Raw genomic sequence first — 27,844 nt, forward strand, 5'->3', positions numbered from 1 at the left:
ATCTTATGTCAAAAAGTACAAATACAGTAACAAATTTTAAAAGTTGATATATATCATTAAAACCGGCTTGATATATATCGGATATATATCCGATATATATCTTGATATATATTCCTTGATATATATCCTCGAACCCTGGTTAAAACTAAAAAGGATAATTATGTTACTGGCAGGTAATTAACGACTTGCACAGTAAATTGCATACACCTGACCTGCTGTCCTTAGAATTCCTAATAATAAACTAAATATCCTTGTACGTTTTACAAAACCACGCGCCACCTCAACTATAATATCCAATTTGGTATTACAGAACGAAGCTCAAAATTCGATTCAATTTTAAACATATTGAAACTTTTGTTTGCTTAAATTTTAGTACCATTTTACACCAATCGATCAATAGACAGAATCTTTGAACTGAAAAGATTTCATATAATAGCAGAAAAAGAGTTACAAAACCGTGTAGGGGGTAAATGATTTCTATGTAATTGCCAGTTGTAGGTACATGTACATATTAAAGTCGATTTTGAGTTGAATTGAGCAAAAAACGTAATAAATCAATTCTCTCTATTTCAGTTTTTCTATTATGTACTTTGAAATTGCGCGCAAATAAAATTCAAAAATTCCCCGGTATAGTTTTTACAAGCACACTGCTACTACGTAGGTACTATTGTCGTTTTAAACCGTATCGGGAAATATAAATGTACAGTCATTAGGTATAGCATCGTGAGGTCTTTCCTCAAATGTATAATCGGTCGCAAAAATTGCAACCTAAATCCCGAGATTTATTATTTTAATTCTTTCCAAAAATGGAGCAACAATTTTGCTTACGATAGCTTCTATAACATTTAGGTATAACTATGAGAGCTACGGCACGGTAATTTTTTAACGATTTCACGAAATTATTGATAGTTATGTACTTTTCTTTTCAACATCCTTTTACAAGTAGGTAATATATTATATCGTCTGTGTATTGATATTTAGGTACCTAATTTTATGTTTTTAAGAATTGCTTCCAAATGAAGCAAGACATTGTATTTTTCTGATAAGATTACCTACTGTTCCTACTACGGGTTAGGCTGCACAGTGCACATACCTAACCCAGAGCAGAATCATCAAGATGAAAACTATTTATTATTACTGAAATCTTTCCTCAGGTAGAGTAGATTTTTTATACTAACGGGAAAATACAAATCGACTGAAAGTATTGTCGGGTTTCTCGGATATTGGAATCACGTGATATAACTAAAAAACTGGCCAAGTGCGAGTTCTACTAGCGGTTAGAGAGTTCCTTAAATTTTTATCGCACCACTCATGCATCTTGATAAGATTAAATAAGATGCCCACACTTTATTAGTTATTAATGAAAAATGATGTATTCTGAAAAGATATTCCTTGACTTTTCATGCCATGTGACTGTTCTTATAAAGATTTTGTTTTTCAAAACTTTTGTGGGGCCCTAAAAACTGGATGACTTGGAATTCGCCGCACTGGCGTAAACAATATAGGATGATTTGGCACTTCGGTTGTGCCAGGATGGTATAAAGGCATCGACTGGTGGGCAAATCGTCAGTCCGCTTCCACACCTGTCCAAAACATGTCTAAAGCTGTCTTATACATTTTCTTCGCTGGTTTGATCGCGTCGTGCATCGCTGCACCAGGTATGTAGAGACAGGAGTACTTTTACTAAATCGGCTCTACTGTGATCAACAAGCTAAGTTGGTGATAGTAGAGCTGATTACTTAGTTAAATAAGTTTCTGGTATACCCTGCAACACCATACCTAATATAGGTAATAGGTACTTACATTTTTAAATAATAGCTTTAGACCTAAATCTTTGACTATGACTATTTCGCTTTACCTACCTACTCATGGGAATGAAAATGATGGCTGATGGCCGCTGGGGCAAAACATTTCTCGAGCCGGCGATCACGAGCCGGAAGACGTAGTGTGGGCAAGCCTCCCACTAGGTCTGACTAGGTGGACCGAGTACCTGGATGCGGGCAGCGCAGGACCGGTCCTTATGGAAATCCAAGAGGGAAGCCTTTGTCCAGTTGCGGGCAGTGGATGGGCAGTCTGTCTGTACCTACAATTTGTACAATATCTACACTCTACACACAATGACAAATATCATATAAAGTCAAGTAAGCTTTTTGATAAATTCAAATTACCTCAATGATCCATTTGATTTTGAATGGCAGGTGACCGAGGGCGGCGGCACTATGAAGGCGGACTCGGCGGTTTCGGCGGCGGCGGCGGCGGCGGTTTCGGCGGCTTCGGCGGCCACGGCCAGCACGGCGGGCCTGGCTACGGCGGCCACGGCGGCGTCGGCCAGTCCTTTTCCTCCTCCAAGTCGTCGGCCAGCGCCAGCTCCCAGTCCGGCGGTGGATACCTGGGTTGAAGTTGTAAGATCATTAAAATTTCAGAGTTATTTTAGTTTAAGTATTACCTTTTATAACTGATAAATCAATGGTCCAGTCCACGAGTGCACAAGAAAGGCGACAGATTGTTAGGCTTGCCCCGGACCTGGTGTAATGACCACGACTAATCTGGCAAGAGTGTAGCGACGAAGAAGAAGAAGAACTGATAAGTGAAATAATGACTTATGTATAGGTAAATACTACGAACTACTAGGAACCCTTAATGTAACGTATATTTCCCAAAAAATAAATAAATAAACTTTAAGCTCTGTAGTCGCAACTTACTAAGAGTTTGCGCAGGCTTGGAGCCAAGATTTGTAACGTATCGTTTTTTTTATGCTCTCTCGAGTTAAGTAGTTTGTTAAGACGCGTAAACGTTTCCTACCTGTATTGAATAATAATACTTATTTACTTACTCGTAATAACTATAAGTATTTAATTAAGTACTTTCATTTGTTTCAGAGGTAGCACGCTCCCACCTGCCGCTGGTAACAAACACGAACCACCATTATCGCTAAACAGATTCCGCATTTCCATGAAAAATATGTGATAGTAATAGTTTAAGTTATTTAAGTAAGGTTTTAAGTGCAATTAGTTAATAAATATGTCCACAATCTAATATTGACTTAATTTTATTATAGGAACCAAAAAATGCAGAACTCAACACTGAAATGATGCCCTTGAATTGATCGACAATAGTTGAACGCACTAGCAGGTTCGCAAAAAATGCTGATTGGCAAAAATCACGTCAATAAGTAGGTACCTACACAGAATGAATTGCTGCCTACTTGTTGAATAGACAATGACTTGCTATGTAAAATATGTAAAATAGGTATACTTAAAGGGATTCGCAGGGCTAAGGGAGACTACGGACAGGTGATAGGTACAACAGTGTAAATATACGAGACTGCGATTCATAGTTAGCAAACTACAAGGAATATAAAATACTCGTCTTACATTATGTTGTTTGCTTTGGGTTGACAAATACATATTCGATTTTATATGAATTCGTCACATCGTGCGCGTTAACTAATAAAACGGCATAAATTAATTTACTCACTAAAATATTGGTTGAGGACGTTGAGGTCCGAGTCAAGGCGTGATAAATATAGCCGAAAATAAATTCGTAAAACAAAAACAATTGAAAAATGACAATCGTCGATGAGAAAAATCTGAAAAAGTTCTGAGTGGCCAGTCACGCACCACGCAGTCAAGGAGTCCAGGCGCATGCGACCTCAAAATAGGGAGAAGAACAAAAAGGAAAAAAGGCATTCTTTTTTTAAGTAGATAAAATAAATGCACTTTTTGTTGCTGTGGTGTGGGTGTACCTACATAAGTTTTCAGTAGCGGCCAATGGTATAGTAGAGTGATGAGTAAATAGCTATACGAGTAGTAGAGGTCTTCTTCTTCTTTTCGTATCCGTTGTTGTTTGAAGATTTTTAATTTGTGTGTGATTATGTTCAATCTGACCGGTTTCACGTGTACTTTGGCATAGAATTTTATGAAATTTTCATACTTATTGCAATGTTTAATATTAATATCGTATACGTACCTACTTCATCATCAACAGCCCTTTACAGTCCACTGCTGGACTATGAGCCTCATCCACTAAAGTGGAAGGCGGTTTACGTACTTGTATAAACTTAAATAAAAATAAATAAATAAAAGATACAGGTAGGTTCTCGGTTAATTTAATAATGAGTGTAAAGGACATTGTCAGAAACGGCCTCAGATTCCTGGGCACAGCAGTAAAGTATCAAAATTGATCTCTTACTTTTTGAATACATAAATATTAATTAGATTGTAATGGACACTTGAGGATTAGAAAATGAAATAATAAAAGTCTTTTATATGTATTCCATAATACTATGACGACATCCGGACATTTTAGGGCGTGGCCTGCTCCATATCCTATGAAGTTCCATAATTTGTGTCGATAAAATCTATGTAAAATCGGCACAAGGCAATGCCGTACTTCATTGTTAGGAATCCACGTAATAGTGATGTTGATTGCGGTCATCATAGACAATAAGATACCGATCTTGTAAATAAAATAAATCGTCCAAATTGCTACAGTATGACTAGATTTTAATTAAAAGTTAAAAATATATTGCACGATACTACAAGAAGCTATCTAATGTGTCCAACTGGTCTAAAAGGTCATGAATAAAATAAAAAGAATTGTGATCATAATACTGATATTGACAATGACATAAATATGGGATCATCTTTAATATATCTGTAACAGTTTCAAAATCCGATGAAAAATCCAATGCCGCTTAAAGTGAGAGAAATGTCTAAAGTTCTAATAGAATTGAAAGTTTTATTCACTCAAAATGCTTATAACAATAATTGGTAATACATTTCAAATATTAAGTACCTACCTTTATAATGTATCGATAGAACCAAAATGATGTCCTCTCAGTTTGGAAAGGGAAAACCCAGGATTGGGGGAGCGCTCCAGGCAATTTTCAGAACATTTCATAGGTGGTAGTAAATAATATTTATTTTATTATTAAAATTGAATATTTTGATATTGATAAAATTGAATATACCTTTCGATTCAAATACCGAATATTTTTCAATCGATAAAAATTATCGAGAATTGTTAATAATATTCAATTAAAAGTTGTTCAATCCCTAGTCATGCATAGACTAAGACGGTAACCATGGAGATAGTTAGTTTGGTAAGTCACGTGTTAAATGTCAAGAGTGGAAAGTAAACATAGGATTCATGTTATTTATTTACGTGCAAAATGTAAGTAAGTAAATGATAAAAGTGGAACGCCGAGCTATTTCCAAAACCCGTCCAATATTATAATACAATTTGGCTGCGACAACTACAATACAGAACATCTCCCAAATCGATGTGCATACAATATTATAATACAATACTAGTAAGTAAGAGGTTATGATAACAATATTGCTATCAATAAGTTTATAGAATTGGTCCGCCAGGAATAATTGTTCTTACATAAAGATTTGTGTCATTTAGAACCTAGAAAGTATTTTTTCGGCACTGTTGATCTAACGGCGAACAATGTATGGAGAACGAACATTGTCCTTTTACTCGTACATGACAAATCTTACAGTAGGTAAATCGATCTTATAAATCTATCTATGCTATGCTTTATCTAATTATACAAAAGTCTACAAACTAATTCTTAACTAGCCCCATATTAATTCTCAGTTTCATCCCAACAACTATACATTAACGAGGTTGCTCCTCAGGTTTTGATTGAAGGCGGTGGCGGAGGCGGAGGCGGACGCGAAGGAGCGTCCTCCTCGCACGCGCTCGGAGGACGACCGCCCGTCCTTGTGGTAGGCCAGCTCGCGACTGCCGCTGTCAAGGGAAATCAACTCTTATTATAATGTGGGAAGTGGTGAAAATTGTCTGCCCACTGCAGTCCACTAGTGGTCACTGTCACTAGTTCTCGCTTATCGTAAAAAGTTTTGTCCAATGACCCCAAGCTACTACGTGCTCACGGACCAGGCTTTAGAAGTGGTATCAAACTAGTCTTGCTATTGAAACTTTGTTTACTGAAAGGTATTTTACAGTAAAAACGGAGCTATGTAACAGTGAAACTTAGAGTTTGTCTCTACATAAAATATTATATTATTGTTCTGAAATTAGATATGTTTTATGATGTTGATTTTTTGAAATTCGAGAATAGGTAGTCGTAAAGGGACAGTCTAGGGACAGATACCGTTGTGCGGCAAATCGAAATACTAATTGGCTGTGCTGCAAATGTACTCTACCTTTCATAAGATAAGTGTAAAAGCAGCCTGATCACCTGTTCCCATAGCCTCTCCCGCTGTAGCCGCTGCCGTTGCAACCACTACTGTCCTTTTGGCTGACGCTGGTATGTGCCGTAGCCGCTGTTGTTATAGCCACGTCTTATGTGAATGCCTTGAGATAGGAGCTGTTTAGATGTGCCTCATCACCTGTTCCCATAGCCTCTCCCGCTATTGCCGCTGCCATTGCAGCTACTGCTGCCCTCCTGGCTGACGCTGGCGTCGCCCTCATCGCTCCCGCGCCCGTACCCGCCTGAGCCGTAGCCGCTGTTGTTGTAGCCGCGTCTTACGCGAATGCCTTGAGATAGGGGAAATAGTATTAAATAAATAAGTCGAAGAAAATGAAATGGAACAGGTAAATTTAACTAAAATGACAATTCACACTCCTTATTTCGTCTACTGCTGGATATAGGCCTGCCCCTAAGCACCTTCTGATCTTATTCTCCAGCCAGCCTCTTTCAACCATTGTCTGCCATCTTGCATCCATCCCGCTGGAGGGTGTCATGGTCTTTCCAAGTAAAAGGTGGATAACTTACCGCGTGCAGATAATCCAATCGCCATCACAGCTAAAACCACTACCAAAACTGCTCGTGTCATGTTGCCCAAATATAATATGCCTTTATTCGCGCATCCAGCATATATATACAGGTGATAATCGGTGACCGGTCACGCTGCGTCAAGTCGTCGGATGCGACACGGTCACACGTCAGTCTCGGTGACAGGGGAACAAAGGGAGACGGCCTAATTCGGGGTGATCAGATTCGGAGACTGCTGTCCTTGACTTTGGTAAGGTCAAACGATTGGCCTGACAAGACGTAATTTTGGTTTGTGAGCGCTGGACAGCTACCAGGGATCTTAAGGTGTCGGCACTCTAGCGTAACGTTACATGACATGAGCAATTTAGTTGTTTTATTCAGGTGCCTCTTTAATGATGACGTTACGAAATTATAGGGCAATTTGGAAAACGTGGATTTTCCTCATTACCACCAAAGTTTTCCCTTCATGAATTACAAAATTATGTATTTAAGCTACAAAAGCTTTGGTGAATTGCTTTTGCTGTGGTTCTAATATGGAGTTAATTATTTTTCTTCCAAATTCAAAATTTTCCGTTATTGTGTCGTCATGCCTTTGCCTCATTTCAAGCGAAATTGAAAAAAAATCATATGGTGACGTTTGTCTTTAAAATTTTGACGTTCTAAATTCAAATTTGTTGCCCTGCATTAATAACTTATAAGTTCATAACCTTAAAATATTGGGTTATCTGCTGTGATGCTTCAAGTTTAGAATAACAAACACACTAGAGTGCATTAGGCCATTGCGCATTGGCGAATATGAGGTGTAAAAAATATTTTTGCCATACAATACCACATCGCCATAAACAGCGTGACGAACCGAGTTCAATGGGCTGTATGCCTGTATGGTTTGACGCCATAATATTATGACAGTGTTGACGTAACGATTATAATTTTGAGGGTAATTGTAAAAATACCTATCGCGATCCACTCGGAAAAAGAGGGTAGTTCGGCGGTTCGCACATTCCAACTGTCAAACAGTGCACAATTTGCATCAGTTCGGTTCAGGACGTCTTGCGAATCGCTGCTACTCGTATTAGCATTGTCCTGTTATTACTTATTTCGCGTTCGGTATTGTTTTTAAACAAGTTAGTGTATTGTGCATTTGTGTGTGTCAATCATTTTTCAAGATATTTTTTGTGTTCTTGGAATGGGTGACTACGTCTCTGGGAATTACACGGACTTTCAGCAATAGTTCCTTCGGACTTTATCAAGGTAAGCGATCATTTCTCAGTTTATTTATATTAATTGCTAGCTATAGTCTGGTCTGCGAGCATGTAGAATTTTGTCCAATGACCCCAAGCCACCCATCCTTATCGCTCGCGCGTAATTATATTGCTGTCGCGACTGTGCGACGGGCGCCCGCCGCCCGCAGTGAGTGAGCGAGCACAGACCGAGCTTTAGAACTAACTGCTGGCTGAAAAAGCTAATTCACATCATATTCCTCTTGAAAGACACTGCTCAGAGGCTTAAAATGAATTTGTTTCAAAATCCCATTATGAAAACTGTGTTTATCTGTATACTAGCTTTCCGCCCGCGGCTTCGCGCGCGTGGACCCCTGAACCCTATGTTTTTCCAAAATAGATATAGAGCCTATTCATTACAACCAAACAAACAAACAAACAAAGTTTTCCTCTTTATAATATTAGTGTAGAAATAGGTATTCGCCTCTATTCCCCTTTGAAAAACATACATAATTAAGTTGGTATAGTTATCTTCAAATTATTTTAGACTTTGTGTCTAATTGAAATCATGACTTCATGAGCAGGTTTTACGTAGTTTTTACAGATGTTTTTTTCCTTGTTTTATATATATTTTAAAACCTAGTAACGTGTATTTGGCAGATAGCATATAGTTTTTGAAAAAGCATGTTGCAGTACCTACCTTACTTGCAATATTTATAACATTGCATCATAGCCAAAATTCCGTCGATTTAATAGCCCCTAAAGAATTTAAAAAAAAATATTAGTATTGTTACTTTCAGCACTGTAATTAACCGATTCGCTGACATCGATACCGCTGTCCTCACTGCCACTGATGACACTCTCAGAACTGTTACTGTTCTCAGAGCTGTTATTGACAGTTTGGCCACGACGACGCATTCGTCTAGCGATACGCCTGGCAAGACGTTCTGCGAGACGCTCTTCTCTTCTAGCCTGTTTCGCTTCCCTCCTTGCCTGTCGTGCTTCTGCTTTCTCTTTTTCTCTTTGCTCTTTTGCTTCCTTTCTGGCTTCCCGCTCTTCTTGTTGAGCTATAAGCCCTGGTGTGTAATAAAATCTAAATTATATCTTTATCTTACGGTTACTTTATATGTATTATAATTTTTCATTTATATCATTACTCACGTTGTATTTTTCTTTCAAGAAGGGTGCTTGTTGTAGTGGTACTCTCGTAATCACTGTCATCATCACCTATAGATGATAATATATTACCAATTGAAAAGATGATTTCTATAATTTCACACAGAAAAGAAAAATTATCGATAGAAACTTTAAGATATCTTGGCAATTGCATGAATAAGCACTGACTCCTAATAGTACGGGAGTGTGCTCACTTTCTTTGCCGTTCCTGTCAGACCAATATCATTGCAATTTCAATCGTACCTACGAGTATATAACATTAAATTACCATTTGTCATTTATGTCCCTTGTTATGTCAGTCCCTATACACATGGATAAGTATTGGCGACAATCACTATTGTCGCCAATACTTATCCATGTGTATAGGGACTGACCGAATCGGCAGTCCGTCATCGTTACACTTAACGATGACGGACTGCCGATTCGGTGCGTTAGTTCGATCCTCGTCAATTTGTGTACTATTGTGGTGAACTGATTGACAAGTGCATGATGTTAAATAGTGCACTGTAAAACTTCTACTTATAGTCCAGTCAATAAAGCATTATAGATGGAAATCCATGGAACACAATTTTTGACTTCGGGACTTTATTTAGACTAGTTAGGAGGTGAACGTAGCAAAAGTCCCCGCCCTTAGCCCTTGAGCCGGCGGGGAGAGGGGGGTTTAAAGGTACCACTTTTCGGTTTTTCGCTTAATCCTCGGAAACTATGCGTCCTAGTGACATGACTACTATGAACCAAAAAAAGCTTATTCAATTTGCTACAGGTGAGATAGTCAAGTTTTTCTATATCTTGTATAGTTTTTGCGGCATCTGATCTAGAAGGTCTGTAATATTGGAAATTTTATTTTTGTCTTACATGTTTCCATCAGGAGAAAATCGACTAAATTAACATTGAGCTAATATTCTAGACATACGGGAGCATGTTAAGCCTAGTTCCAGGGAGAAGACTGCACCGTGCGTATATTTAAACGAACCAATTGGAGCCACTTTTGACTCCTCATCACTCAAAAAGTACTGTGCATTAACACTTCAAATTTGGCTCATGTGTTGAGACTTGCAAGATAAACATCAGCTTCAAATTTCATAAATATACCTCAAACGGTTCTTTAGGTATTGACGTCTAAAAATCTACATGGCTGACCTATAAGACCAAATTCTAACCACTTCCAGATGACCTTGAAGGTTTAAATTTGGCATCCAAATAGGTAGTTGTGTAAATACAAAGGAACAAATAAAAAACCAGTAAATTTTAACATTTCACAGGTGATAGTTAGATTTTAGTGTCCTAAATGTCGATTTTTGAACGCCAATACCTAAATAACCGTTTGAGGTATATTTATGAAATTTAAAGCTGATGTTTATCTTGCAAGTCTCAACACATGAGCCTAATTTGAAGTGTTAATGCACAGTGCTTTTTGAGTGATGAGGAGTCAAAAGTGACTCCAATTAGTTCGTCTAAATATACGCACGATGCAGTCCCCTCCCTGAAACTAGGCTTAACATGCTCCCGCATGTCTATAATGTTTGCTTAATGTTGATTTAGTCGATTTTCTCCTGATGGGAACATGTAAGACAAAATTAAAATTTACAATATTACAGACCTTCTAGAGCAGATGCCGCGAAAACTATACAAGATAATAGAAAAACTTGACTGTCTCACCTGTAGCAAATTGAATAAGCTTTTTTTGGTTCATAGTAGCCATGTCACTAGGACGCATAGTTTTCGAGGATTAAGCGAAAAACCGAAAAGTGGTACCTTTAAACCCCCCTCTCCCCGCCGGCTCAAGGGCTAAGGGCGGGGACTTTTGCTATGTTCACCACCTAACTAGTCTAAATAAAGTCCCGAGGTCAGAAATTGTGTTCCAGGGATTTCTCTCTACATCGTCGTTAAAGCATTCATTGACTGGACTATTAGCGCTTAGCTGTTACGAAGCATCAAGCAAATCTAGTGATACCTATATTAATCATAGCGTGAGACCAATCTACATATAAGTTTTAGAAAATAATTAGTACTTACCTAACTACCAGTTAATTTTATTGTTAGGAAAACAAACAGCATAATAATAACTGAAAGAATTTCGTCTAACCCGTAGTTACTCGTAGATAACGAGTGAAACTGACAATTTTCAAAGATAGAGCTACCTTAGATGGTTAAAATAACTTTTAAACTTATTACTGGATACTTTTCACAACAATAAAATCTGATCTATTTAGTTTACTCGTTTAAAGATGGAAATATTCAGAAACTTGGGCCGTTTCTTCCGCCAATTCTCAACACCAGCCAATATGCTGTCCCAAGTAGTGGTAGGTCATGCTATATTGTTTACATTCTTATAATCCTTGAAAGAGGGCTCCATAAATATAAAATTAAATCCAGTTTGTCTGGGATTTGAACCCAGGACATTAAATCGTGAACATAATTTTAGTTCATCTACTACGTGAATGGGGATTCCCTTAGGTATTTGTTAAAAAAATGAAAACGATAGTGTAATATACACATAATTTTATTATTATAAATATCATAATGTTGAATCAAATGTAGCAACGTGGTTATTCATCACTGTAGTCAGAGCTGTCACTGGACTCGTCGCTTACGTCACGCTTGCCTCGGTTTATGATACCTGATGGAAAAGGGTTCAAGAGTCAAACTTGTTGGTAAACATTTTCAGTAGATACTTGATTTTTTAAAGTGTTGAAAACATCCAGAAAATTCACGATTGTCGCTTTTTATTTGAATTGAGTAATAATTTATCTAACTACTTAAATTATGAAAATAGAGTCATTTTATTACTTACTTCCTAATATTGTGCTGTTGCTAGAAGATGAACTGCTGCTGCTTCCGAAAATTAGGGATAGAATACCTGGCAAACCAGAAATAAAAAATGTATGAGGCAATGTAGCTTATTTTGGGATAAAATGCTTAAGAATCCAATTTTTCCGACAATACTAATAGTATGAGTGAAATTGCAGCTAGCAGGTAAAGTAATATAATATTTTCAGACTTACGTTTTACTATTCTTTGGATTAGAGAATCACTAGAACTTCCTCCCAATAGGGATGTAACACCTGATGAAAAAAACTCGATTAATTTTTGTATTTTTCGATCATAAAACTTAAAATACGGCGGCACCCGTGAGCAAAGTCGCGTTCAAAACTTGTTATAATAATTTAATATTAATAGATATAATTATATTGTAGTGACGATAATAATATACATACGTTCAGTTATTCTTTTAACTAAAGTTTCATTAGATGTTTTTCCTTCCAGTCGGGATATAATCGTTGATAAAATTGTATCGGAGCCAGTAGAATTTCCGTCCAATGCAGAAATAATACCTGAGAAATAGATTAGTATGCATAGTATTAATGTTATTGCTATTTTTTAAAGTGGCGGGAACGGTCTCAATCCTGTAAAAAAAATAATTATTACAAATGTTCCCTTTCTTATTTTCAGAGTTTTATAAAGGGCAAAGTTATTTTCTAAAATGGTAGCTTATGGTAGGAATTGCCGACAGGGATCGAACTTATCTAATCGGCAGTCCGACGCCGACACAGTTGGGCTATAGTCGCCTAGTTAGTTTTTTCACCAATGAATTTAATTGCTGAAAAGAAATGCTTCTTTTTAGGAATTAGATCTCGCAGTTGGCATAAAATGCCAGCTTTTTGTGTGACTTTACTTTGTATCTTTTATTATAATCTTTAATTTCTATAGGAAAGTAAACAATCAAAACGATTATTTACTTTCCTGTAGAAATCTCCTACGAGTCCCTTTATTTTGCACTTACGTCCTAGAACTGTTGAAGAGTCTGAATCATCAGAGCTTCCTCCCAATCCAGATAGAATACCTGAAAGAAAGAAATACTGATGTAAACTGGTTGAAAAATGGTTAAAATTAGTGAAGAAGGGGCTAATCTCATTTGTGAAGAAGGGGCTAATCTGATTAGTGAAGGAGAGGCTAATCTTTATACATACATCTAACGACTTACTTTAATGTAAAATTAAAAAATAGTAAGTTATTACTTACTTTCAAGTATTGATGAGCTTGAAGAATCGTCGTCTGATTCATCAGAGCTTCCTCCCAAACCAGATATAATACCTGATAAGAAATTATATTGACCTAGACTAAGAACTGTTAAATCTAGTGAAAAGGGATTTAATTGCGTTGGACAAATTCTTCTAAAGGCTTAGTTTGATGTAAAAATCAATTAGTTAACTAACTATACGAGTACTTACTTCCGATGATTGATGAGCTTGAATTTGAACCGTTAGAGCTCCCTCCTAATCCAGATATTATACCTGGGAGGGAAATTTGTAATATACCTTTATTATTCAAGAACTCGTTTAAATGCTTAGTTTTATGTTAAAATTAGTTACACTTAGGTACTTCCGATTAAGTACTGAGAGCTTGAAAAACTATCGTCTGAGTTATTATAGCTCAAAATTCAAAAACAGATTATACTTACTTCCAATTATTGATGAGCTTGAAGAATCGTCGTCTGATTCATCAGAACTTCCTCCCAATCCAGATATTATACCTGATAAGAAATTAAATTTACCTAGACTATTACTAAGAACAGTTTACCTAGTGAAGAGGGATTGCTTTGGACAAACTTTTCTAAAGGCTTAATTTGATGTATAAATCAATTAGTTAACTAAGTACTTACTTCCAATGATTGATGAGTTTGAATTTGAATCGTTAGAGCTCCCTCCCAATCCAGATATTATACCTGGGAGAGAAATGTGTAAAATCCTTAACTATCCAAGAACTCGTTAAATGCTTAGTATTATGTAGAATTCAAATTAGTTATACTTACTTCCAATTACTGATGAGCTTGAAGAATCATCGTCTGATTCATCAGAACTTCCTCCCAATCCAGATATAATACCTGATAAGAAATAATTGACCTAGACTAAGAACAGTTAAATCTAGTGAAGAGGGATTTAATTTCGTTTGAAAAATCCCTTAGTTTGATGTAAAAATCAATCATACTTACTTCCGATGATTGATGAGTTTGAATTTGAATCGTTAGAGCTCCCTCCCAATCCAGATATTATACCTGGGAGATAAATGTGTAAAATCCTTAATTATCCAAGAACTCGTTAAATGCTTAGTATTATGTATTATCTTCTATACTTATAATAAATCTGTAGAGAGGTCAATTCTGTACATGAAATATATTTTCAAAATAACTATCAGGGGGTGATTAGTGATCGATACTGATGCCAAAAATGCAATCAGTAAAATGTTTGTCTGTCTGTCTGTCTGTCTGTCTGTCTGTCTGTCTGTATGTTCCTTATAGAAACAAAAACTACTCGACGGATTTTAACGAAACTTGGTACAATTATTCTTCATACTCCTGGGCAGGTTATAGGATACTTAGGAATTCCCACGGGAACGGGCATTAGCGGGAAAATCCTTTTGTATGAAAAATCTAAACCGCTTAAGTTAGACGCTTGAAATTTGGCATGTAGGTACCTTAGTAAACTTAGAGCTTAGTTACAACAAGGAATTCCCGAAATTCTCACGGAAACGGGAATAAGACGGAAAATCTTTTTGTATGAAAAATCTAAACCGCTTAAGTTAGACGCTTGAAATTTAGCATGCAGGTACCTTAGTAAACTTAAAGCTTAGTTATTACAGGATATTGCAAAATTCCTACGGGAACGGGATTTAGCGGGAAAAAACATTTGTATGATAAAATCTAAGCCACGAGATAGACGCTTGAAATTTGGCATTCAGGTACCTTAGTAAATTTAAAGCTTATTTACAACAGGATATTGCAAAATTCTCACGGGAACGGGAGTTAGCGGGAAAAAACATTTCTATGAAAAAATCTAAACCGCGTAAGATAGATGAAGGGGGTAAAACGGGATCCACGCGTACGAAGTCGCGGGCGGCCGCTAGTGTAGAATTAAAATTAGTTACACTTACTTCCAATTACTGATGAGTCGTTAGAGCTCCCTCCCAATCCAGATATTATACCTGAGAGGGAAATGTATCTCATACTTTTACTATTCAAGAACTCGTTAAATGCTAAGTTTTATGTAGAATTCAAATTAGTTAAACTTACTTCCAATTACTGATGAGTCGTTAGAGCTACCTCCCAATCCAGATATTATACCTGGGAGGGAAGTGTGAACATACCTTTACCATTAAAGAACTCGTTTAAAATGCTTAGTTTTATGAAGAATTCAAAGTTATACTTACTTCCAATTACTGATGAGCTTGAAGAATCGTCGTCTGATTCATCAGAACTTCCTCCCAATCCAGATATTATACCTGATAAAAGTAAATGGATGTAACTACTTGAAAGATTGTGAAGTCAATTATTCGTATGTCTGTTTAATTAAATCATAGCTCTACTTTTCACTAACTCCAAATGTTTACTTTGATATCGAATTAATTATTAAATTATGCTTATTTCAAATTATTCATGAGCTTGAAAAATCATCGTCTGAGCCACTAGAAATTCCTCCCAACCCGGATATAACATCTGTTACTAAGGAATAGTATAGTAAGACTAAACTAGAGAAGACGAATTTAACATACCTTTCCATGTCAGGAATTTTACGACTGTTTACTTTACTGTGAAAGTTAGTAAACGTAGAAGTCATAGCATAGTTATAATATTACTTACTTCCAAGTATTGATGATTTTGAAGATGATTCGGTGGTTGATGAGCTAGAGCTTCCTCCCAATCCAGACAAAATACCTGTTAATAAGATTGTGACTTAGACTACTTGTAGGAAAAAATAATGAAGAGGGAGTTAATCATAATGGCAAGGTATATTTTAGTATTTCTTTCTTCTTTGTCCTAGCCATTTCCCATTATTTGGGGTTGGCTTTGAGAACAGTCTGTCCTGGGTTGTCGAAATATTTGTTTGGGCAAGTTCTAAGTCCTTGGCTACCGTGGACCACCAGGTGGCCAGTGTCCTGCTATTAATTGTAGTATATTATCTTGAAATGAATTAATCTCCAGATCCATATCTCACATCACCCTAACATGGACGTGGCCAGCTCAAATGTGGCATGATATTATTTTGAAAGTTCGATTTCTGTTCCCATAGTAATTGAACTAACTATGTGAGGATCATAATGTTTTAAATATATTTAATTTTGAACGTACCTCCAATGGTAATCGCCCCTGAAACAAATAAAGAAGTTTAATCTTAAACTAATCCAAAGTCAATGCTAGTATCGCTGTAACACTGAGTCGGCAGTCCGATAAAAGTGTCAAACTGATTAGAGAGTCATTAGTTTGGTCCCCATGGATCGCTGGACTGTTGCTATTCCTGTGACTAAACTAAACATTTCTTTTTTTTTTTGAAGCGGAGGAAATTCTCTGTGCACCGTCCCACTGCCGGGGGACAGGGTGGTGTGTGGGACTCTCGGCGCACTGAAAATGGCGTTGTTCCGTCCTGAAAACCCCGGGGTATACCATACAGTCGCATGAGGCCACGATAACAACTTATTTTTATTGTCTAGATTCGCGGGTACTTGAAGACGGGAACACAAGTAATGTAACTTACCATTCGTTGACTGTACGTTAGATGTCACCAGGACCAACGCGGTCAAAAAGAGTAAAGATAGACTGTTCATTGTTGAAGATTTCACAGGTACAGTGAGTATCGCTATTCGAGAGCTAGTTTATATAACGTAGTTTAATCACTTGCTGAAAATGTAAAGATAATAAGAAAGTCATTAAACCGTTTAATTTGTAGTAATGTATTTGTTCTTAATTATAAATCTTTTGAAGGTAATTGAAGGTCGCTGAATATTAAGCGAATTGACTAGAAAAAATTAGAGATAGTACTAGACTTAATTAAATTAGTATTTATTTTCTTAACAGTATTAGCTAGGTAATTCCCTTCTTTTTAGATGCAATATCCTAATCTAAAGTTCAAGAAAATACCTACTTATTTTATTATTTTCTAATAGTCTTGGACTAACTTTGCATTCAATATAGAGGCGATGAAGTAGGACCTCTATTCCTTGGTGTCAAAGAAACAGAAGTTCCCACCACAAGAAGAAACTAAACTTTTGAGTGCAGGGAATCTAGGGAGAGCGGGATTATCAAATAGTGTATACTTTTGGACTAAAGCATAATGTAAATATTAACTTGGTATAAGATTTAAACTTTTGCGTCCCATTTCAAATAAAATAGAGGCACGGGTCTCAATGCGTTTCTCTATTTTATTAACTTGGTAGTCTTAACTTCAATTCACGTGTACGGTATGGTGACAAAAAAAGTCTGAAAAATAAACATCTACAACTTATGTTTAAGAGCCATTTTACATTTTCGTGCGAATTTCTAAGATTTTGGAAGCATGAATTACTATCTTAAGCAACACCCAGAGATTATTTAATAACTGCGAAAGATAGGTCAATCCTTGATGTTGACCATTAATGAAACGGATTTACTAAAACTCTTTTGCTTAATTCACAGTGCCCCATCTCCCACAACCATTTTACGAAAAAATTGCCGCAGACTCATTTTCAAAGTCCTGTATCTATTATTTATGCTCATATAATAAGCTTAAAAATATAAAGTAATCATCGGACATATATTCTTGTAGTTCATTAATGAAATAGATTCTTGAATTTCATTACCATTATTGAGTAAAATCTAAAAATAATTTGGCAAATTTGAAGATTAACGTCACATTTTGATCGTGGTTTTTGGTTTAAAAACACAGCAATAACTGCAATAAAAGTATCCCAAAATAAAGAATATTCATTGTAGAATTGATTTCTACAGTTATTGTTTAAATATTAGTAACCACTTTGTCAAAATATTGATGTGAATATCAGTATAAATTACAATGCGCAAGCCGACATCGATTAGTATGGCGCGAGCGCCCGTCAAGGCAGGACGTGTGTCATTTTTCCCGCCGTGACGTTTACGTGCGTTCGTGTCGTGAAGCGGTGATTTGTACGGCGACCAAATACATTTGATACTATGCCGAGAGGCTGTTTCGAGTCGGCCGGCCGAGCAGAAATTGAAATGATGAATTTTAATTTCTTTGACGGATCTGGGTGTAACTATGTATAATATGTAGGTACCATGTATTTAATTTAATAAATAAATTATAAAAAAGTATATCCATTATGATAGCACCCTTAACACAAGCATATTGGTTGCCTACTTTTGGACTAGATGGCGCTGTGAAATTGTCCAAAGATTTGTTTATTTATTTATCCGCTTTGAGTTTTGTTTCGTGAAGAAGAAAAAGAAGCGTTTTGTTCTGTTGTTAAATCTATACTAATAAAAGAGGAAAGATTTAATTGTTTGTTTGTTTGTTTGGAGGCAATAGGCTCCGAAAAAAATTTCTTTCACGATTTAGAATCCTAATTTTTTTCTATGTTGGCTATAAAATATTTTCAAAAACTTTAGTCCAAAATCTTTGATAAAATTCGACGTTTAATAAATAAATTAGATAACATATTAATACTTTTTTTTTCAGTACGATTTTAGTACTTGTTTTTCAGAAATTCTACGATTTAACTAAACTTCTAAAGTGTTTATATTTTATGCATAATTTATTAACTTCTAAAATATACATATATCCTATTGATAGATGACGTGCTTCGTATTTTATTAAAATTATTACCTGACTAGGTTAAAAAGGTGTGGAATGTTATTTTGGAGATAACTTGGTTCCATAGAAATATAGAGAGATGCTAAGTAATGCGCTGAGTTCGAAACTCAGTGTCGTATTAGAAATTCACACACACAAAGAAATCAAATTATGTGCTCATTATCCATTGCGGTATCAGTATTCAACGTTCGAATAATCTTTAGTACTATGCAAGCAATATAAACTGTTTACATAATGACGTCGCTACTGTCATCATTGCTTTCACAAGCAATATGTTCCAATTTGTCCCTTGTCACATTTCCCTTTAGTTTCTGTGATCTGTGCTTGTTTCTAAGTTGATATCAATGAAATATTCCTTAGTACTTTTGATTTAAATTATTTTTTTTATTTTGACACGTGTTTGAAAAATCAAGGTCAGATTACAATAAAATAACAAGTGAAAACGTAACATTGCATTGCAACTCGCAATTTCGCAATATTGATGAGGAGATTCCATTGGAAAGTCTGTATTCATTCCTAGGATTCCCCTAACACCATCAAATTCAAGAGAATTCAAGAGAGTGCAGTTTCCCATCTCATGCTTAGGGACCACGGTTTAAGAGCAAAATGACGATTTGTAAGAACTATTTATTAGTCCAAACAAATAAAGAAATTTTGACTTTGACTTTGACTTTGACTAAAATAGTGTGGTTGCATAGAGCCTGCAACCGGCTACCGCGTGCGCAGCTGCTCATTCTAATTTTCGATACAAAAGCAAGTGTTGGCGCCCTCACGAGTTTTAGCGGAGTTCCATATGGTAGCGGGAGTAGACTTAATGGAAATCTATGCTTCTCCGACGACCAGTTGTATGTGGCATACTCCAGAGTATGCGCACACAATAGCCTGGTGATTTTAGCACCTGAAGGAAAAACAAAAAAACATTGTTTACAAAGAAATCTGCGGCAGGTGTAGTGTAATTTTGTTTTAGAAAGATCTCATAATTTTGTAAGTATTCAAATATTTAAACATAATAATTTGTAGATATATCAAAAAATATAATCATTTAACAAAATTAATTTTCTTAGAATATTTTAATTCTATTAGAACCATTTTCCACTTCATCGCAGAATAAGTCGCGGGCAAAAAGCTAGCATGAAATATGTAGTATTGCCCGCGGCTTCACCCGCTTGAAATTTAGTTTGTCACAGATCGTCATAAATTATAGCCTATACATACATTGTTATTCTGGTCGACGCCAGGGATGGATGAGCGTCGCTGTCGCTGGCGACAGGGTCTTCTGGTTAAGGGTTCATGACGTAGTTCTCAGGCAAAATGAAATCCAATCATAGAAATTAATAAACTTAGTGTATTCACGAGAATAATTACACACAGCACTAGAGTCGTATCGGAACTGAGTGAACCAACGGTCTTGCGATAGGAACGTCCGACCCGAGTGATAGTTGAACACAGACTGCCTAGTACTGCTGTACTGTACTGTAAAGCTTCATCAAAATTTGTTCAGTAGTTTTTGCGTGAAAGAGTAACAAACATCGAAACATCCATACAAACTTTCGTATTTATAATATTAGTAAGACTAGTAAGAAGAAAGATAGTAAGATGAATAATAATTATTTTAGTTATTTGTTAAATAAAAATAATATTTATTTATTTATTTATTTCTTAGCTCTGTCTGATAATGGATCTGGAGGAGTTTCAATGGCCACCTCCATTGCAACTCCATAACAAAACAATAGAACCCTATGGAGTTTGGGCTTGTGTAATTCGCCTTGACGAATACTTCGTCTAGGTAAATGATATCCAGGGTCCGATGATGGAGCTGCAAGGGGGCAGATTTTTTTTCACTATGTGACTGTCTTTATTTTGTACTTAATATAATATATTTTACATATTATACCTATTCGTGTTTCATTATTAATCGAAATAAGTATAAAAATCTTTAAAAGACTAAATAAACTCTATTAAAATTTTAAATTAATTTATCATGTTTTAATACCTTATTCTACCTTAAAATTAATAACTTATATCAAGTCTTAATACGGTCACGGCTCAAGATTTTTTTGTCCATTTCGGCGTTCTTTTTACTCTTTTGTCGTTGCGTTGACAGTTTGTAGCTAAATTCGCGCGGAATATTTTTGTGAAATGGCTCTTAATTAATCATACAATGTTGTCTAATTAATTCTCAGTACAACTACGGTATAGTAGGTATCGGTACTTTTTTACAAATTCTTTCAGGTATTTTTTTCAAATTCAAATTTTGTACCTAGGTAGTTAACATTTTGGGCGCAAAAGACAAAATACTTTTAGGATTATGGATTTAGGACCTCAGGATGTTAGGCTACGACGGATTTGAAGATTATAGTTGATAGTTCTACTCGTGACCCCCCCCGTGACATGGCTAGAGATGGGTTTCCACCCGGGTAAAAACCCACATGAGGGTAAAAACCCAATAAAAACCCGTTTCATTCCACCCGTGGGTGTTTACACCGGGTGAAAACAAATAATTTTATAATTATTTCAATTGGTATCTTTTCTTTATTTTTATTGAATTTTTCTCATTTAAGTTTATTGATTAATAAGTAATAAGTGAAATTTAACACTAATATGCATTTATATCGTGGCCAAATCGTAAAATTGATCACGTTATGATGATGTGACCAATTATTTTATAAAATGGTGTTATTTCAAGAATCGTTGAACCGATTTAAAAGAAATTTAGTAGGAACACAATAATTTGTGATCATGGCAAGGACATGGAGGGGGGGATGCCAAAGATGCCAAACACTCTCTTTGATGACATTACGGTATAAAGTTACAAATAAAAACACCAACTACAAAGTACTTCTGCTTACAAATTTGAAATCGACCGCCCTTCCGCCAATGTAACGCATTGTAACGTTTTTCAAGACCTCCTCTCCCCCCAGATTGCATTACGTAACACTAGAACGCCCCCTTAGCAACAAATACCATTTCTCACTTTAAAAAAAACGCTATTTTTGTTTTCACCCGCCAGAATGGGTGATAATGGGTAAAAACCGGGTTTTTACCCAAATCACCCGGTTTAAACCCAATCGGGTGAAATGGGTTTTTACCCACTACCCATCTCTAGACATGGCATATCAGGGGCCAGGCCCCCCCAAAATACGCCAATATTCAACATTGAAAGAATTTCATTAAATTTTGACTTGATTTTTCCATACACGATAACTATATGACGTCTTTTAGATAAATACATGTAGTTAATGAGGTTCTGAAAAAAGCTAATTTGCATTTTAACTAGTTAATTACGTAAATTAACACTAAGTTTACTGTAGTTCGTTGTTAGTTGTACTGTAGGTTTAAAAAAATCAAAATAATAGCTGAGTAGATTTACCTACAGTATTTTTGTTTTGTAATATAAAATATTCATAGCTATGAATATACTCGTAGGCATGGACCTATAAAAAAAGTCGGACGGAGTCTCATCAACAAAATACTGTGACATTAGGATACACCAGCTTGCCTGTACGTACAGGCCGGCACGCACACATTCACACCCTGTTACACCACTTCGAGAGCAAACTTCACACAGTTGACACATTTAAGCAGCGAAAAAACAACACGAATACGACATGTCTTGTGCGATGAAATTGTGTAAAAACCGTTCTGTTCGAACAAACAAAAATTAAGGAATCACATTTCACAGGTAAAATAATAATCCAATCACTTATTTCCCGACATTAAAATATTGAAATTAATTGAAATCAAACGTCATTCACTTGAAAAAATAATACGTCAAAGACCAGTGTTCTCAGTTATTTACGTGGGAAAATTACCCGAAATATGGGAAATTAATAATGATTTTAGGACTTTTTAGTTATGTATTACGCATGGATTACTAATGTTTGGCCAAAAAACGTTTCCCAAAATATCACATCGCAAACAACGTTTCGCAAATTTTCATTTGGCAAATTCTCATTTGGCAAAACAACTTATAGCAAACTTTTAATTCGCAAATGCCGTTTTTGGCATATTATTGTTTAGCAAATTATTGTTTGGCAAAGTATGTTTTGGCAAACGTTTCATTTGGCAAAAATATTTCACGATACACTATTTACAAAATAATTTGATTGGTGCGTAGAATGGAATACAAATTAACTTGTGGTTATTATTTTGTTTAGTGGGTAGTTAATATAAAATTTGTTTTAAATTAATTTTCATATTTCATTCTTTTTATCGATATTTCCAAATGATTCATTAACAATAGAGGTGATTCTAGCGCTCGGCGGCCGCTGCCGCGGCACGCTTCGCTCGCCTTCGCGCGTTAAGGGTCACTGTTCTAACCTAACCTAACCTACTATTTTATGCAATACCTACTTTCTGCAACCATACTATTTTCTGCAATCTCTTTGTTTTACATAAAATTCTTGTGAAAACCATGATCATCTGCCTTATGGTTTGATTTGTGGGTAACGGTGGGTAAGTATGTGAAGTGTCAATTTGACCAAACAAATTATTTGGGATATAATATTTGGCAAAATAAAACATTTGCTATATAAACATTTGCCAAGTAAAATTTGGCCAAATGATAATTTGACCAAATGAATTAGTTGCGAAAAGTACAGTTGCTAAAAGTTCATTTGGGAAATGAAACTTTGGCGATAAGTTGTTTGCGAAGTGAAATTTGGCGAAAAGTAATTTGGCCAAACGGAAGGATACCTTTACGCATACTATGGAAATAAAATAATTTATCATAATTATTGTGTTTTAATGGGATATATTTTCATAGGCAAATTTGATCCTTCCTTTTGGAAATGTGGAACTGCGAAATTCAAATTTTCTTACATTGATTGCAAGTCAGTGTCAAGTGTCAGGTTGTATGTTAAAAAAAATCTATCAGAGATAATAATAATATATTGATGATGCATAAGATTATGATTATAATGTACACAAGATTCGTAATTTGTAACTGCGTGAATTATTTTTGATCAACATTATGTACATACCCTGACACACTGACTTGCAAACAATGTAAGAAAATTTGAACATTGAAAATTTCGCGCCTACCTCAACGCATACACCTTTCATCCTTTTAAAATGGCACGGAATAATTCTGTCTACATTTCCAAGTAACATCTGCCGATCTATGTTTTTCTTAAAATAAATGGGTAAAATGTTTTGGCTAACATGGCATCCCTAAATTCACTCACACAATAGACAAACGCCAAAATTTTGCGTCACAGTTTTGTTTTAGCGCGAGTTCCGTCCGCCTTTTTTTATAGGTCCATGCTCGTAGGTACGTCAGATGTCGTAAGCCAATAAGTATTTAAAGAGAAGCCTAAATAAGTTAAATACTCGGAACTTTATCTAATTGCTTAAATATAGTTACTTATTAAGAATAAGAATATTTTTATTGATGTAATACACTGTAACATTTTATATTGAAACCCTGGCTCCTAAACTAGTGTAAACTGTATTTCAGGAGCCAGTGTCTTCCCAATACAGACAGTTGTTAATATATATTACACATCTCAAAGTACATAATTACTCGATTTTTTTTTATTTATTATTATGGTGAAGTTATTAAAGTATAGTCCGCTCATCATCATCATTTCAGCCACAGGAAGTCCACTAAACAAAGGCCACCTATGATTTATCATTGAGATAATCATAGGTGACCTATGATTTCCAGATAGTCCAATACAGTAACAGAAGTCTCGAACTCGATATAAAATTATTCAAGAGCTAAGTACTTGTTTTAAAACTGATATTTATGTAATTTTTAGTTTCTTTTTGTAGTCACTCCGGTTTTTACACTAGTCATCTGGTATAGAGCGCCATTAAGTTCTCCTTTAGTCGTTTTTGTAAATGCAATACATATATGAATATATGAAAAATAAAATGTAACGTTAAATGCTGTGCATGTTTTAAATTGAGGAATATATGGAATAAAGAAAAAACAATTTATTAAATTGTGCTAGTATAATTTTTGATACATAAACAATGTAACAAAATTATGGCAAAATTATAAGATAGGTATTAATATCACAAAGAGCTTTTGGGATGTCCATTCTTCCGGATGAGGTCATTTTTGGTAGTTTGCTTAGCGTCTGGAACAAAGTAAGATATCACTATTAATAATCACATACATTTTCTCATGAGTATCTAATTTGGAGTGCTACTGACAACGCTACTCTTGTGGCGGAGTTTTGGGTAGACACTGTGTAGGTTTGTTCTCGACACGAAAAGAAGAAGAAGAAGAGTATATAATATTGAGATAAAATATGTTATCAAAAGTGATGTTAAAATGATCTTGAATAATTACGAGCGCTTGGCTCGGCAGTTAGTGTAATGCTTTCAGCGCCAGATTTGGTTGTAGAATTCTAATCCTGCTGAGGCAAATGTAGTGTGATGAGAACCGTAATCGCAGGACCGTTCATTGTGGAAAACCTTGGGGGAGGCCTTTGTCCAGTAGTAGATGTCATTTGGCTGAAACGAACGAGAACCGTAATCGTATCTATTATACTTATAATAAATCTGTAGAGAGATCAATTCTGTACATGAAATATATTTTCAAAATAACTATCAGGGGGTGATAAGTGATCGATACTGATGCCAAAAATGCAATCAGTAAAATTTTTGTCTGTCTGTCTGTCTGTCTGTCTGTCTGTCTGTCCGTCTGTATGTTCCTTATAGAAACAAAAAGTACTCGACGGATTTTAACGAAACTTGGTACAATTATTCTTCATACTCCTGGGCAGGTTATAGTATACTTAGGAATTCCCACGGAAACGGGAATTAGCGGGAAAATCCTTTTGTATGAAAAATCTAAACCGCTTAAGTTAGACGCTTGAAATTTGGCATGCAGGTACCTTAGTAAACTTGAAGCTTAGTCACAACAGGATATTGCAAAATTCCCACTGGAACGGGAGTTAGCGGGAAAAAACATTTGTATGAAAAAATCTAAACCGCGTAAGGATGAAGGGGGTAAAACGGGATCCACGCGTACGAAGTCGCGGGCGGCCGCTAGTAATAAATATATTTGTTGTTTTTATAGTGTGGGTTGTACCTATAACAACTGAATGAACCACTATAGGAGGTTGGTGTAATGATTGTTATTGGCTACAAGTAGCAAGTTCTTAGTCTTAATCATCCATATTAGAAGGTCGTCCTCCTGCAGTAGAGACTAAACGACTTGATGTTGAGATGTGCTCACCCGTAACCACCCTTGTGGCCGCCGCCGTAGCCACCGTAGCCGCCGGAGCCGGCGCTGGCACTGGCTGAAGCTTGAGCGCCCGCGCTGCTGCCTCCAAAGCCACCTTGGCCGCCGCCGCCGTGGCCACCGCCATTGCCGCCACCTCCGAAGCCGCCGTTGCCGCCACCTCCGTGGCTGCCACCGCCGAAACCGCCCTGGCCGCCGCCGCCTCCCAAACCGCCTCCCAAGCCGCCTCCGTGGCCGCCGCCGCCTCCCAGGCCACCACCGCCGCCGTGGCCGCCTCCCAGGCCACCGCCTCCTCCTAGGCCTTTGCCACCGCCGCCACCGAATCCACCGCCGCCACCAAATCCGCCGCCACCGCCGCCGCCTCCGCCGAATCCACCGCCTCCGTTAGAGCCGCCACCATAGCCTGAGGAGTACACATTTCATTTAATAACAAGTCTTGGTTTCTGACTGAAAAATCGAGCATCTTTGCAATCCTACAGAATGATATTAACTATAAGGGGAGAAACCCTTGTTTCGCTTAAAGTCGGTATTGAAATCCACTTTGAAAAGTAACTTGATATTGATGTCGTAATCATTGTGCATTGTTAACATCAGTTTTTGAAGTGGCTAACGAAGCGCCGACACTATTAATAATCTGTTTATTTATTTTTAAAGCTTTAAAGGGCGAACTTAATGCCATGGGCATTCTCTGCCTACTGGTTAACTACCAGTAACTCTTTGTAGTTAATGTTTTTAAAGCTCTGCAAAGCTTCAATATAATAATAAGGTCTTTATTTTATGAACTGCCTAATGACTGAGCATAATCTACATATTAATACCTACCTATTTGGTAGGTACTACACGAACTTTGTTATTGCATTATCAATTTTAATAAAAAAATACAACAAAACAAAACGGCTAAATATGACCATTAAAAGCGGTTTGTTTACCTGGTGCTGCGTAGACGCAGGCGAATAGCCCTAAGGCAACAACGGGTAATGCTAGTCGCACCATCCTGCACACTGTGCCTAGGACCTCCTCGGCTGTCTTTATATACAGCCCGCTTATGTCATACTTCATAATCGAACCAACATATCAGGCTCTTCAGTTTTTGTTGCAGCTTTTTTGCGGCAACTTACCGGTCGGGGGAGGGAAGACCCGAGTACATAGAACTAGTATTTCGAATGAAACGAAGGCAAAAAACATTTGAGGTCCTAAACGGTGATTGAAAAGACAGTTGGAAGATCAGGAACTGATAGCAGTCATAAAAATGTATCATCCCGAGCCGCCCGCAGCTTTTTTTTATTGTTTGATTGATGGAGATTTATTGAGAACATTGTGACATGATAGGCCTACAGGACATCGAATTGTTTAGAATTAAAAAAAAAGGATTGGGAAGAGGAGGAAATTGTTGATAGCTAACTTAGTAATAAATTTTCAAAATCTTAGAAAAGTTTGGAATTTTACTTAGGGTGACTGGTTGTTTCCTTTTTGCAATTAAGTACGTCCTCGTCTTTTCAAAGAGAACCTTGACGAGTGTAAAGAAAGACTCACCGAAGTTTCATTTCAATTGCATGAAAGAGACAAATTAATTTTCATCTAGTTATATGGTGGCCATTTAGTTGAAAGTCTATGATATTAAAATTCAGCGACCAATGGCGTTTGAATCGAGTCTAATGCGTCTCTTCATAATACCATTATTGAATAAGTCTATTTATGTCTTAGCAACTTAAGTCTTGTTTTATCGTTAAAAAAATAAGTCAATTGATAGCTATTATTAAAAAATAATTGAGATCACAACATCCAAAAGGAACATAATAAAAGAGGTCAGACCAGACCTGTAATTTTAGGAGCAGCCATAGATAGATCTAATTTGGCTCAATCGAATCGACAACAACTTATAATGACTAACGACGACGCGACG

General features: G+C 36.4%; 5 protein-coding genes and 1 long non-coding RNA gene across 24 annotated transcripts; 1 reads left to right on the plus strand and 5 right to left on the minus strand.

Annotated features, from left to right (window-relative positions):
* Nucleotides 1-1,557: 1,557 nt before the first annotated feature.
* On the plus strand, nt 1,558-3,027 carry LOC114357344 (cold and drought-regulated protein CORA-like). The gene is made up of 3 exons (XM_028310919.1): nt 1,558-1,658; nt 2,199-2,402; nt 2,880-3,027. The coding sequence occupies exons 1-2, from the start codon at nt 1,595-1,597 to the stop codon at nt 2,396-2,398; spliced, it is 264 nt and encodes an 87-aa protein (XP_028166720.1). The 5' UTR covers nt 1,558-1,594; the 3' UTR covers nt 2,399-2,402; nt 2,880-3,027.
* A 2,460-nt stretch (nt 3,028-5,487) lies between these two features.
* LOC114357228 (uncharacterized) lies at nt 5,488-7,045 on the minus strand. Its single transcript, XM_028310749.1, has 3 exons — nt 6,749-7,045; nt 6,363-6,510; nt 5,488-5,760 (listed from the first exon to the last, which is right to left on the minus strand). Exons 1-3 carry the CDS (start codon nt 6,807-6,809, stop codon nt 5,622-5,624), a joined length of 348 nt encoding a protein of 115 aa, XP_028166550.1. The 5' UTR covers nt 6,810-7,045; the 3' UTR covers nt 5,488-5,621.
* Nucleotides 7,046-8,736: 1,691 nt separating this feature from the next.
* Nucleotides 8,737-9,464, minus strand: LOC114357478 (chromatin assembly factor 1 subunit p90-like). The gene is made up of 2 exons (XM_028311097.1): nt 9,130-9,464; nt 8,737-9,044 (listed from the first exon to the last, which is right to left on the minus strand). The coding sequence occupies exons 1-2, from the start codon at nt 9,296-9,298 to the stop codon at nt 8,737-8,739; spliced, it is 477 nt and encodes a 158-aa protein (XP_028166898.1). The 5' UTR covers nt 9,299-9,464.
* Nucleotides 9,465-11,631: 2,167 nt separating this feature from the next.
* Nucleotides 11,632-16,782, minus strand: LOC114357244 (suppressor protein SRP40-like). Of its 19 annotated transcripts, none has more exons than XM_028310769.1 (17): nt 16,674-16,782; nt 16,271-16,288; nt 15,782-15,856; nt 15,352-15,423; nt 15,215-15,265; nt 15,076-15,126; nt 14,138-14,200; nt 13,958-14,029; nt 13,808-13,870; nt 13,607-13,678; nt 13,377-13,439; nt 13,168-13,239; nt 12,929-12,988; nt 12,363-12,479; nt 12,150-12,209; nt 11,939-12,004; nt 11,632-11,764 (listed from the first exon to the last, which is right to left on the minus strand). In XM_028310769.1, the coding sequence occupies exons 1-17, from the start codon at nt 16,741-16,743 to the stop codon at nt 11,694-11,696; spliced, it is 1,116 nt and encodes a 371-aa protein (XP_028166570.1). In that variant the 5' UTR covers nt 16,744-16,782; the 3' UTR covers nt 11,632-11,693. The 19 variants fall into 19 exon arrangements, with proteins under 19 accessions (XP_028166570.1, XP_028166621.1, XP_028166581.1 ...); XM_028310820.1 differs by having other exon boundaries at nt 13,958-13,974; nt 14,167-14,200; nt 16,674-16,781; XM_028310780.1 differs by lacking the exon at nt 15,215-15,265 and having other exon boundaries at nt 16,674-16,781.
* A 2,710-nt stretch (nt 16,783-19,492) lies between these two features.
* Nucleotides 19,493-20,137, minus strand: LOC114357111 (uncharacterized). The gene is made up of 2 exons (XR_003656276.1): nt 19,959-20,137; nt 19,493-19,641 (listed from the first exon to the last, which is right to left on the minus strand). It is a non-coding gene; the product is annotated as an uncharacterized LOC114357111 (long non-coding RNA).
* Nucleotides 20,138-24,686: 4,549 nt separating this feature from the next.
* LOC114357489 (acanthoscurrin-1-like) lies at nt 24,687-27,000 on the minus strand. Its single transcript, XM_028311107.1, has 3 exons — nt 26,871-27,000; nt 25,936-26,344; nt 24,687-24,829 (listed from the first exon to the last, which is right to left on the minus strand). The coding sequence occupies exons 1-3, from the start codon at nt 26,998-27,000 to the stop codon at nt 24,823-24,825; spliced, it is 546 nt and encodes a 181-aa protein (XP_028166908.1). The 3' UTR covers nt 24,687-24,822.
* Nucleotides 27,001-27,844: the final 844 nt, after the last annotated feature.

The sequence above is a fragment of the Ostrinia furnacalis genome, unplaced genomic scaffold (assembly GCF_004193835.3).
Source record: "Ostrinia furnacalis isolate ACB-3 unplaced genomic scaffold, ASM419383v2 OfSCF0216, whole genome shotgun sequence".
NCBI classification, from domain to species: domain Eukaryota; kingdom Metazoa; phylum Arthropoda; class Insecta; order Lepidoptera; family Crambidae; genus Ostrinia; species Ostrinia furnacalis.

What these genes read in the sequence shown, in the direction of transcription:
- LOC114357489 (XM_028311107.1), bottom strand. Translation starts at nt 27,000, where the DNA reads ATGAAGTATGACATAAGCGGGCTGTATATAAAGACAGCCGAGGAGGTC. An exon ending in CTGCGTCTACGCAGCACCAG is followed by an intron (nt 26,345 to 26,870) that starts GTAAACAAACCG and finishes TGTACTCCTCAG; the next exon opens with GCTATGGTGGCGGCTCTAAC.
- LOC114357244 (XM_028310769.1), bottom strand. Translation starts at nt 16,743, where the DNA reads ATGAACAGTCTATCTTTACTCTTTTTGACCGCGTTGGTCCTGGTGACA. An exon ending in CTCTTCAACAGTTCTAGGAC is followed by an intron (nt 12,480 to 12,928) that starts GTAAGTGCAAAA and finishes TCTATTTCTCAG; the next exon opens with GTATTATTTCTGCATTGGAC. An exon ending in AGTTAAAAGAATAACTGAAC is followed by an intron (nt 12,210 to 12,362) that starts GTATGTATATTA and finishes TTTTTTCATCAG; the next exon opens with GTGTTACATCCCTATTGGGA.
- LOC114357344 (XM_028310919.1), top strand. Translation starts at nt 1,595, where the DNA reads ATGTCTAAAGCTGTCTTATACATTTTCTTCGCTGGTTTGATCGCGTCG. An exon ending in GTCGTGCATCGCTGCACCAG is followed by an intron (nt 1,659 to 2,198) that starts GTATGTAGAGAC and finishes TTTGAATGGCAG; the next exon opens with GTGACCGAGGGCGGCGGCAC.
- LOC114357228 (XM_028310749.1), bottom strand. Translation starts at nt 6,809, where the DNA reads ATGACACGAGCAGTTTTGGTAGTGGTTTTAGCTGTGATGGCGATTGGA. An exon ending in GATTGGATTATCTGCACGCG is followed by an intron (nt 6,511 to 6,748) that starts GTAAGTTATCCA and finishes CCCTATCTCAAG; the next exon opens with GCATTCGCGTAAGACGCGGC. An exon ending in GGGAGAGGCTATGGGAACAG is followed by an intron (nt 5,761 to 6,362) that starts GTGATGAGGCAC and finishes TTCCCTTGACAG; the next exon opens with CGGCAGTCGCGAGCTGGCCT.
- LOC114357478 (XM_028311097.1), bottom strand. Translation starts at nt 9,298, where the DNA reads ATGCAATTGCCAAGATATCTTAAAGTTTCTATCGATAATTTTTCTTTT. An exon ending in TCTTGAAAGAAAAATACAAC is followed by an intron (nt 9,045 to 9,129) that starts GTGAGTAATGAT and finishes ATTACACACCAG; the next exon opens with GGCTTATAGCTCAACAAGAA.